General features: G+C 44.7%; 1 protein-coding gene across 2 annotated transcripts in view; it reads right to left on the bottom strand.

Moving 5' to 3' along the window:
• Nucleotides 1–12494, bottom strand: part of SARDH (sarcosine dehydrogenase) — an 850014-nt gene that overhangs the window by 101739 nt on the left and 735781 nt on the right. For both annotated transcript variants that reach the window (XM_086921071.1, XM_086921072.1), the window contains exon 20: nucleotides 4526–4661. In XM_086921071.1, the coding sequence (XP_086777197.1) occupies nucleotides 4526–4661 (136 nt within the window). The remainder of the gene's footprint in view (nucleotides 1–4525; nucleotides 4662–12494) is intronic.

Below are 12494 nucleotides of genomic sequence, written 5' to 3'. Positions count from 1 at the left end.
ATAAAGCAGTTAATAGCAACAAGAGAGTGAGGAATAAACAGAGGTGCTTGTCCTTTTCCCCAAATATATGTGATGCAACAACGAAGACAAAACCTCAGGCAGGTACTAGTCCGGGCATAGCCCTTGAGAATCAACAACACATTCTTGTTGTTTGGAAACCCCTCACCCACCTACCTGGTAGGTGGCATGCTTCATCATCGGGGCCCAGCTGGATCACCGAATGCGATCCAACTGTGCTGCAACGCCTGTTTACAGCGGAGCGGGATTTTGTGTGTAAGTGAACAGTGCTATGTGAGGTGAGGTATATGTTAAAAATGCCTATAGGAAATGCCCTTATAAAAGTTTTAATGAAACTATGGTCCTATGGCATGGGTAATAAACAATGATCGGATATATATGAGGTGTAATGCCCCTCTATTCCTCGTTCCTGGCAGTCAGTGTTTCAGCCTTTCTTCTACCACGTGACTCGCCATTGCAATCACGTGACCTCTCCTTCTTCCTGTAAGTACGAGTGTGTAGCTCCACCGAGCTGCCGGTTCCTGCAACTCGTCTTAGGTTTGATGGTCTTTACTAGAGGAGACAAACGTGAGTAAATTATCTCCCATCATCATTTGCTCACCGTTGGTCCAGCGCCACATTACCTATACGAACGCTTTGGCACTCAAGACCCAACCATTTCTTTCACAGGGTCCCTCAGTTATCCATTTTACGAGCCAGGATCCATGTAGCTATATATTTAGTAAAGACAACGTGAGCATCGCACTTTATGTTACATGTTAGTCTGTCCTGTATTGTCACTGCACATGTGTTATTGATTCTCAAATTCTTGATATACCACGCGCTTGCAATATTATATTAACACCGGATTTTAAATATTTTAATTATTTAGAGATATAACTGCACAGGATGTGCCACAGTTATATTTCTAAATCACCTATAAACCACGTATCAGTCACAGATAGAAGCCCACGCTGGCACATCGTAGCCACGCAAGGCTTTTCTTTTTAGCGTCACTGTGCATGCTGAGCATGGACCACTTGATATAATGCAGGTACCAGCACCCTGTCACTTTCTACTCACCATAGGCACCATTCCAGCCACAGTTTCTATGCTGATATGATATGCCTTGCATTGCTTTATTTTCTTTACAGGTACTTTACGAATGGGATCAGTAAGTATACCGACCTACTAAATACACAACGCGCTTTAGGGTGCACGTTGATACAAAAGACACGCAGCTGGGGCCATTTCCCTTTTTTGGCCACAGCACATTTTCCGGTCCTGAAGAAAGCCTCACGACTATCGTAGAAGGCTATACACACTTTTATTGTGATATAGAGGGGCATTACCACCTCATATATATCCGATCATTGTTTTTTACCCATGCCATAGGACCATAGTTTCAATAAAACTTTTATAAGGGCATTTCCTATAGGCATTTTTAACATATACCTCACCTCACATAGCACTGTTCACTTACACACAAAATCCCGCTCCGCTGTAAACAGGCGTTGCAGCACAGTTGGATCGCATTCGGTGATCCAGCTGGGCCCCGATGATGAAGCATGCCACCTACCAGGTAGGTGGGTAAGGGGTTTCTAAACAACAAGAATGTGTTGTTGATTCTCAAGGGCTATGCCCGGACTAGTACCTGCCTGAGGTTCTTTCTCATAAAGCACCCCGTGCTCTTTGTACTACTGAAGTTAATCTCTCACTTTGTCGTAGAACCAGCCACGTAGTTCTACACCCCTTCTGAAAGTCCTGGAGTTCAGGTCATCTCTCAGTGCCTTTTCCTTTTGGGCCATCACAGCTAAATCCTAGAACACTCTTCTTTTCTGTCTTTGTTCCATAAGCTCACAATTTTCAGTCACTCAATACATCCATCTCCTCAATTTATCAGCCATCCATCTATACCCTCATGCATTAATTATCCATGCACTCAGTCACTCATCCATCCATTGTTTGACATATTCTCTCATTCCTCCACACAGTCATCCCAATAGAAACATGCAAACACATCCCAATAAGTAATTATCCCCCAGATTCATCATGGTCATGTTTTGCGAGTCCTTAATAGCGAAATTTAAGGATTCGCTATTAAAGACTCGCAAAACGGGATGCATGTAGAAATCGCAATATTTGATGCAATTTCTACTGCTTCCTTATTTGCGATTCGCTAATTGCTAATCGCACATAAGGAATGGCTTTCCCATTCATTCCTATGGGCCTAAAGGCCCATAGGAATGAATGGGGAGTCATTCCTTATTTGCGATTAGCAATTAGCGAAACGCAAATAAGGAAGCAATTTAAAGGGTGCCAGGGTGTCCAAAAGACACCCTGTAGCACCCCTGAAATGGTAATGTACACTGGTGTTGCGCACACACATGTCCAAAGGACATGTGTGTGTAACATACAACTTAGAAAAATGCACTAAAGTGCATTTTTGTAAGTTTTTACTATCTACTACGTAGTTAGACTTCGCGGTAAATAGCGGCCCCAGATTGCGAATTCGCAATTTTAAAATGGTTCATGATTTGCGTTTAAGGAATCTCAAATTGAGATTCCTTAACCGGTTCGATGCTGATGACGGAGCCGCTCCGTCATCAGCTGCGGGTGCGCTGTGCTGATGTCGGAGCGGTTCCGTCATGGCCCGGCCGCCGCACCTGCGCGGCGCGTTCTATTAGGCGGCGGGGCCATGACGGAACCGCTCCGTCACGAGCACAGCGCAACCGCGGCTGGTGACGGAGCGGTTCTGTCACCAGCATGCGGCTGCTGTGCGGCCGCCCCGCCCATTTAGCGCTGCGGCGGAATAGCCGCTGCAGCGATGTGGTTAAATGCAATTAAACGCAATTTAGCGATTTCTAGAATTGCGAATTTTGCATTTGGGATGAAGAATCCCAAATGCACAAATAGCGCTCGCAAAGGCCCAGATTGTCAGAATCTGGCCCTTTGCAAGCCGATTTTACTTTGATGAATCTGGCTGTAAGCTCCTTGACCTATAAAATAGATAAACTATTTAATTGGCCAGAACTTGTATGTTTTTGCTATTTAGACCTGACCTACAATTTCAGGTGCTTTTTGGTCAGCCCTCTTCATCCATTGGTCTGTTCAGTAGGATTCTCAACTTGTGTTTGCCCACCACAGAATAATGTTTCGGGCAATGGGTCTTTATAGTCCATGTCGTGCAGGAATAGGCATTGGCCCTCCCATTTCATTAGGCACAGCCGTGAGAACACCAAAGGACAGCCCGCCAGACCACAAGATTGCTTGTAACCTGGCTGGAGGCCGGTGGTCGAGTTTGGCGGTCCTGGGGCGGGCCGCTGGCGTGGGGCCCCGCTCCAAGACCACCAAACTTGTAATCAGGCCCCAAGATGTTCTCTTTCTCCTCCAAGTCATTATAATCCACCCTCCCTCTTGGTCTGTCTGAATGTTATATTTAAGCCATGACAAGAGCTCCTACTTTACAGCCAGATATGGGGAGGGACCCTAAATAAGGTACCGTTTGGGCCTTTCTTTCATGTCTATGTTGCAACATGGGTCACATATCTAGGGAGCTGGGAAGTTAGGATAACATCTAAAATAAAGACTAGGAAGAAAAAGGGTGAATATGAAGATTACAAATTATCATTGGTAATCAGACTGTTACTGTATGGATACAATGTCATTGGAAGTTTCAGCACTGATATGAACAATCCGATTGGCTCCTCTAAACACTTCTGCACATAAAAAGGGGTTTGGCTCAATGAACTTGCATGAAATTCCTAAGAATGCTGAAGAAGAAATATTAGTATAAATTTCTCTTAACGTTCACAAAAATCCTTTGCAATCCACAATGATGTTAAACTACTTAAAAAATGGAGGTGCATTGAGTGAGACAATTAAAAACAGAATGACTGAAGAAAAATAAATTTCCTTGAAACAGGAGATTAGCAGGATGGTTAGATAAAGAAGCAGATAATTCAAAAAAGGCATTTCAGAATACATGAAGTACAACTCCTGTGGTACTCTTTTACATATTCTTAGATGTCTTTGTGAATCAGCACCAACTCATTCTAAGTGGGAATATGTAGGGAATATTAATATACAATTAGTACAAATAAATAGGATTGTGCACTCTTTGCACTTTCACCAAGAGGAAGTTCGATGTTTAAGGTCGATTCACAAAGACATGCATGAATATGTAAAAAAAAGTTCTTCTGTATAACTAGTACTATTTCCTGTATTAATAATTGCTTTGGAGAGAATTGTCCCATTTATATGTTGTGACAAGTGCAAGGAAACCATTTGCTCCTCACACCTCTTACCCTCAGAGAACCACATTAAACTCTAAATAGGAATGAACTCCACAAATGAAGCTTGCATTAAACATATAACCAAAAACAAGGAAATGTGACAAAACATAGTTGAACAGCAAACACATATATTGAGTAGGTCTTTATACTTCACAACTGTGTGTGTTATAATTGGAGTGTGCACCTTGATGCTTGTAACTAAATATCCATAACCCTTGAATTTCTGAACTCACAGTTCCCCCGTCTGGGTTGCGTAGGTAGCCATAGGCAATGGTTTTGTCAATAGCGAATCCATAATCGCCTCTGCGGATGTGACCAACTATCTGGCCATTCCTCCAGATGGCCTCCAGGCCAAACATTGGCACTTTCCTGTAGGACAACAAAGTGTTCAACAATTAGGCAATTTGGAGCCAATGTATCCTGCCAGGCATTATAGGTTTGCCCATATATTTTACATCATACATACAACTGGAAACTAATGGGTATTACTGTACACTATCTTTGAGCAAATATCATGCACATTATTCATTTTGGATCTTTCCCTAACTATAGCATGTAGAATATTCACACAGTGGGGGACCACTGGGACCTTCTACCCAGCACATATTACACTCACGTTTATGCAATGGGAAGCCATAGTATGCCTGTCACGTAATTCCATTTAATAAGTATCATGCATTTTGTGCAACAGTCATTCCAATGTATATCTATCAGAAGGTGCCACATCTTGTGCATTATTAACACAATATGGAACCATTTCTCTCAGGACCTTCTTGCAGCCTATATTAAACATAATTTACACAATGGGAAACTTGGTGTCTCTCATTGAACATTCAAAAGCTCATATCCCCCACTTTCCTGCAGTTCGAAAAATATATATGTCTTTCTTGACCTGCTTGTGCCGTATTTTGCAGAATATTCATGCAGTCGGCAATCTATGTAGTTGCACCAGGATCTTCTACCGACATGTCCCTTGTAATACTGGGTCAATGTATCCTCCTCAGGACCTTGTACCTGCCACATATTGCACATTTGTCAAGCAGGGTGGGGACAATAAAGCTCCCTCCAAACCTAAATGTCAGTATGATGCAGAATGCCCACGTAGAGTAGGATAATGATTATCTCTTCGGGCGCTCCACAAGTCCATATCATGCACATTATTCAGGTAATGTAAATATCTTTATTCCAATATGATGCAGATTACTGATGCTATAGGAAGTCAATGCATTCCTGCCAGGACCTCTACATGTTTCTAATCTTGCATATGATTCATACAATTTAAAGCAGCTGTTTCCAGATGTAAATATTTACATGATTCATGCAAATTGGAACCAAGGCTCCGCCAGACCTTCTAAGCCTACATATCACCATTACTAGTCAAGAGGTAGCTATGTATCTATGGCCCACATGCATCAAGCGTTTTTGCATTCGCAAACGGCGCGAATCGCAAAAATTGGCCGTTTGCGAATGCAAAAACCTTTTTTGGGATGCATCATTTATTTTTCATTTATTGCAATTTAAGAAATCGCAATTTTTTGCGATTTCTCAAATTGCGATAGCATTTAAGAAATCGCAAATTTTGCGATTTCTTAAATGCTATGCATGATTTTATTTAATTTGCGAATTCGCAATTTGGAAGGGGAAAATTACCATGAAGTAAACCTTCATGGTAATTTGCGAAAAGTTTCAAAAATGCAAAAAAATGCATTGCTGAAACTTATATTTCACACACACACATGCCCTTGGGACATGTGTATGAGTAAAATGTACTTACGTGACATTTCAGGGGTGCAGGGGGGGGGTCCTTTGGACCCCCCCTGCACCCTTGAAATTGCATTCTCATTTTACGATTCCTTAATTGCGAATTCGCAAAATGAGAATGCCTTCCCATTGATTCCTATGGGACTCTAGGCCCATAGGAATCAATGTAAAGCGATTCCTTATTTGCGATTCGCAATTAAGGAATCGCAAATAAGGAAAATTAAGAAATCGCAAAAACTTTTGCGATTTCTTGATGCATAGGAATTTGCGATTCCTAAATTGCGATTCCTTAATTTTCGCAATTTAGGAATCGCAAATTCCTACAATGATGCATGTGGGCCACTATGTATGTAGTATTCATAAAGCACAAACCTAGCAGAAAGGCAGCTGAGAGCTGTACACGGTCCAAGGCAAAGTCAGTCAATGCATGATTCGAGGTGTACCTGGTTTCTAGGAATAAAATCAGGATGATACTTCAGCATGATGAAGGATTCTTTAAAGAGGTGTGTTTTCAGCTCATTCCTAACTTGGAGCAAGTGTAGGCCAGTTCTGGTGGCTACTGAGATTCCATTTCAGATCCTGGAAGCAAAGATGGTGAAAACCAGTTGCCTTGATCTTCGTTTTTGCAATCTTGCTCCTCCAGTCCGATGGTGTCTTAGCTGTGGGTGTATTGAGAGCCAGCAGAGAGGATAAGCATGTCAGCCAGAGACCCACCCAGGCGTGCCAGTTGTGATGAATTTGTAGATGCTGCAGCCAGTTCGGTAGATGTTTGAGGCTGGCAAGGATTGTCAGTGGAGTTCCATTAGGGTAGGGTTGATGTGGTCATAGAAATGTGCCAACCAGATTATCTCTCTCAGCGCCCTCAGAGTGATTACAACCTGGTTATGGTTTTAAATTATGAAATTCAATCTACTCTTCTCTGTACTTTCTAAGTATTCAAGTCATTCACATTCTTCAGATAACGCTAAGCAAATGTATCCTGTTCAGGACTTGCTAAATTCAATTTTCGTATTTGTACTTCAAGTAATGAGAAATCAACTCAGTCTTTCTATACCTTTTTACTATGTATAGCAATTAAACAATGTAGAAACAACGTGTCACTCACAAAATTTCTATATCTCTTTCTCATATCATGGAAATAATTTAAACATGCCAATGTATCGTTATAAGTCCTCATATCATACACATGGTTCCGGTATCATACACTTGGCATCAAAGCAGCCTTCTCAAAACAAAAATCTGTTCTCATAAAAGTGTTTCACGAAGTGTATAATCTGTTTTCCAGATAACCACACACTCTTTTCTAGAGTTTGCATGCATTACCCTGCGTCCTAAGTGTACAATTAAATATCTCACTCTGTGTAGAAGGCCTATGGATTTGCATTTCCAGTATAGCTGGGTGAGCATCATAGATAAATTACAGACGGAGGATTTGAATCTGTGCAGCTAATAATGGTGATTTGTTTTGCAGTCTGTGTAGGAGAGTAGGATCTGCTTACTATGGTTATCAACTTTAGTCTGGATGGTGCCCTGCCAACCAGGACCCCAGCCTAGCTGCTTCCTCTCTAAATTGAGTACATGTACATTAGGTACACTCCAGATTGGTTACTGGGTTACCCTTGTGAGTCCCTAGTATATGGTACTCTAGGTACCAAGGGCATAGGTATCACAGAGGCCTACCAGGGGCTGAGGCATGTATTATACCACCCCTCGGGAGCCTTCCAAAATGGCACTACAGGTCTGCTACTGCAGCCTGGGTATGGTGGTGTAAGCACCCCTTACTAAGATATAGTATACCTATACCTACCTTTAAATACAGACAAATATAAACCTATAAGTCATTCTTATGGCAGGCCTTGACAATCCTGAAGGTGGAGTGCTTGGTTTTGTGTGATAGGGTGCCCAAGCATGAGCTGAGCCCCTCTGCAGCTTTCGGAATCACTTCTCTGTAGCTGTTCTGTGATACAGCCATACCATATACACTTAAGTGCATTATAACCTCGTGGTAAATGCTAACTTTGAAATGGCTGCAACAAAACATGTCGTGTTTGGTGTCAAACACTTTGGAATCCTACCCCCATGCCAATCCTGGCGAAAGGGGTAGAATTCCACCCTTCTAGAGGGAGAAGACATGTACACACTTACCTAACCGGTAATAGTTTAAAAGAGCCCCAGTATCACAAAATGTATGCTGACGAGTCTGACCTCCTGCTGCTGGATGAAACTCCGGCAGGGGAGGCCTGGACAATAGGTTTCCTGTCAGAGGGAGGTGTAACCACCTCTCCAGACAGGCTTTAGTGTATTGGGGCAGGGTGGGTGCATTCTGTGAATGCTTTTCAGACAGTGCCTGGGGCACACAAGGTGTCCCTGTGCATATTCCAGTTTAAACCAGTTGCAGGGACGCTGAGCCCCTGCTCTGGTGCAAAACTCGACAAAGGGGAAGGGATTTAACCACCCCCTCCCCAGGTCCTCCCATAGGTGGGACCTTAGAGTTAGTCCATCCCCTAAACTTAGTATAAGTATAGGAACCCAGTCCCTGGGACTTTAGATTATCCTGGAAGAAACTCTGCAACATACATCTTGGAACCTTCGACATTCTATTCAATCAATCAATCAAATTGAGTTTGTAAAGCACCTGGTTGCACTATCCAGTGCGTCCCCGCGCTGCGACAAGATCCCGTGTCAGGCAGAATGAAACAGTGAAAGAATCAGCCAATGGAATTATCAGATGTAAAAAGCCACGTCGAGTTTTTTCCAAAAGATCGTCTCAGATGATTCCAGCCGAAGCCCCATCGGAAGCTTGTTCCAATAGGAGGATGCTAAGAACCTAAAAGAGCTTCCGCCCATCTTAGCTCTTCTGATGATAGGTATGCGTGCCTGACCCGTTCCACTAGATCCTAAACCTCGCGTGGGAACTTTCGGGGTGAGAAGATCATGTAAATAGGAGGGGCCCTTCTTCTGCAGGATACGGTGACTGATACACACAGCTTTAAACAAAACACATTTCTTCATCGAAAGCCAGTGTAAAGAAGCAAGAGCCTTACTAGATGAGGCTCTCTTAGGGAGCATTAAAACGAGACGTGCAGCCACGTTCTGAATATGCTGGGGTCTCTGAACACACTTGATGTTAGCACCCAGATACAGAACATTCCCTTAGTCTAACCGCGATGTCACAAGGGCGTGGGCCATCGACTTTCTTGCTGACACTGGGAGTACATCTAGGGTCTTCCGGAGAGTGCGCAGGACCCCAACTCAGTTTCCCATCACTCGCCTGGCGTGAGTCTCAAAGGACAGTTTACGGTCCAGCCATATCCCCAGGTTCTTCACCTGGTCCTCAGGGGATGGAGTCTGGCCCAAAGTATGGGGTCACCAAGCAGAGGACCAGATCGAGGGGGCCTTGCCTATGACTAAAACCTCCGTTTTATTACCATTTAGTTTCAAAGAGTTTGAGGCCATCCAGGACGCCAACTCTAGAAGGCAGTGAAAAATGCTGTGCAGCCTCTACAGAGTCTTGGGTCAGTTGTGTGTCATCGCCATATGTCACCACACTAACTCCAAACTTCTCCACAATCTCTGCCAATGGGGTGATATACAAATTAAAAAGAGTGGGACTAAGTATGGAGCCTTGTGGGACCCCCTGATCCAGCGTGACACTTTCCGAAATGAAAGGGTTTTGTGACACCTGAAACCAGCGGTCACTTAAGAAAGAATGCAACCATTCCATCGCTTTACCATTTACACCGCCTTCATGGAGGCGCCGTAGTAGCGTGTGATGGGCAACAGAGTCGAAAGCTTCACTGAGATCTAGGAGGACTAGGGCCGCCGTCTGTCCAGCATCTACTTGTTTACGGATAAGCTTGGTGGATAAGAGCCGAGCCGATTCTGTAGAATAAGTGGCACGGAATCCAGATTGAGTAGGATGGAGTAGGTTGTGGTTATTAATATGCGCACTCAATTGAATGTTAACAACCTTCTCTGCTACCTTCGCAAAAGTGGGAAAAGTAAAACACACAAGATGATGGACGGAATGTGCACAATAGCAAAAAATTCACCCCAGTCACACATCTGGGTTTAATCCATAATTATTTTGCTCACCAAGCCACCCCCGTTCAGACATGGCCATATGCAAATAAGTTTTGACCCTGTGCCTCATGGGAACAGTCCAGACCGAACTGCCAAGCCATGTCTTCCCTGGACCGGAATCAAGCATCCTAGGACCGATTTCTGGCTATCAGCCTTCATCAGCCAGGATAGCTTGACTCCAGTGGCGTAGTGAGCACGGGACCCATGTCTGGGCATAGCCTTCCCACATAGGGTGAACAGCAAAACACACAAGATGATGGACGGAATGCTGCACAGAGCAAAACATTCACCCCCAGCCACAGATCTGGATTTAATCCATTGTTATTTTGCTCACCAAGCCACCCCAGTTCAGACATATGCAAATCAGTCTTGACCCTGTACCTCATGGGAACAGTCCAGCCCGAACTGCCAAGCCATGTCTTCCCTGGACCAGAATCAAGCATCCTAGGACCTGTTTCTGGCTATCAGCTGTCTTCAGCCAGGATAGCTTGACTCCAGTGGCTTAATGAGCACGGGACCCACGTCTGGGCATACCATTCCAACATAGGATGAACAACAAAACACACAAGATGATGGACGGAATGTTGCACAATAGCAAAACATACGTAGCCCGTGCCTTCCTAATCAAAGTATGATATTTTCTTAGGCTGGATTTATATTCAAGCTTTGTCGGAGCATCGAACTTCCTCCTCCAGATTCTCTCTAGACGCTTACAGGCAGATTTAGCCATTCTGAGTTTATTGCTGAACCAAGGGGTGGTCTTTCCTTTCCTGCCTGATGCTCTTGAGGACAAGGGAGCTGTGCTATCCAGTGCCTCCAGGATGCGGTTATCAAGTGCATCACATGCCGACACAATATCACTGCCCCCGGGGGGCCCACCCTTCAGAAGGGCCATATTAAAATTAGACGTGGAGAATTTAGCCCATTTCGTAATCGGTTTTGTGGTACCCATTTTATGTAGTACAGCAAGCTGAGGCCGCATAATCTCAAAGGAGACAACAAAATGTTCGAACCACGGGATCGGGGTGGGAGGCTTACCATATAAGGCTTGCCAGTTGGCAAAGATCGGATTCAATAAATGGCTGAGTTGTTGGGTAGGAGATTCTGATTTAAGCATTAGGTGAAGATCCGCTAGAGCCTGGCGGACATCCTCTGCGCGCCGTTAGATGGATCCTCCAAGTGCAAATTTAAATCTCCAACATCAGTTTAGCGTAGCGTAAAGCGGGTTGCATTATTCGTTCAATCATGCAGGGCACAAAGCGTGTATGGGTGTCCGGGGGGGGCTATAAATGAGGAAACCCTTTATACAGCAATCTAGAGGGGCTTCGCAATCCTTAATCTCAGTAGATTCTAAGGTGCACTGGGTAGATAGCTTATGTATGATGGTGATTCCTCCACCCCTCTTGTGCATTCGATCCACCCTAACGATGCCATAGTGGTGAGGGAGGGCTTCCAAGATATCAGGAGCAGACTCCTCATTTAGCCTGGTCCCTGTAAGAAAAAGCCCGTCCGGCTGGAAGTCGCTCAGATAATCATAAATTTCCAATTTATGTTTCTGCAGGGACCGGCAGTTGATCAAGGAGCAATGTAGGGGTAGGTCGCCCTCTGTGGTACTCCATTCTAGCACTGACACAAAAGAGCAGTGGCTACAATTATGCCACCGATTCCCTGGCAGAATACTATGTTTACACTGCTCCGCAATAGGAGGACAGAGCAGTTAGTTGTTCAGAGGAATATCTGCAAGTTCCCCCAGTCAGGCCAGGGGTTCTGGCCCCGAGCCCAGGCGCAGACGTGCCCGCTGCGTGTCCACTCAGGCATGCGCGATTTATGGCCCTCCTCCCCAGACTAGACTGCTGACCTGCCCCGCAATGGAAAGCGGAAGTGTGGCTCAACTAGCAGACTGAAGAATCTCCCTTGGGGTCAAGGAGCGACTCCCCCATTCAGGCACCAAAAAAGCATCTTGCCTGTCTGCATTTCCAAGGCTCCCGCCGGATCACGGAGTATTTGCGACACAGGACATGGACTTCCAGACATCTTCGAGGCCGACACGAGATCACAGCAAAGCTGAGACCCGCAACCATCACGAGAGACTTGGGACCGGAACTCCTGGACACCGTGCATATTTGCAAGTGCACCTACTTCCTGAGCTTTCCCAAGTTGTGCATTGGGCTACTCGTAATCCAAGCCCTGAGCACCATCTGCACCTAAGATTGTAGGCCTACATTCCACGAGTATTCCGTGGGCCCGCTTCTAGCATTTCTTCTGGAGGCCCCTTTGCGTACCCTGGTCCGTCGACTGGGGGGTCCCTCCGAAGGTAACTCTTTTGTTTCTTGGGCTTCCCTGGTTGCTCCAGACGTG

This window comes from Lissotriton vulgaris, chromosome 5, assembly GCF_964263255.1.
Source record: "Lissotriton vulgaris chromosome 5, aLisVul1.2, whole genome shotgun sequence".
NCBI lineage: Eukaryota > Metazoa > Chordata > Amphibia > Caudata > Salamandridae > Lissotriton > Lissotriton vulgaris.
The sequence above is the reverse complement of the archived record's forward strand: the minus strand, read 5'-3'. Positions and strand labels throughout refer to the sequence as shown.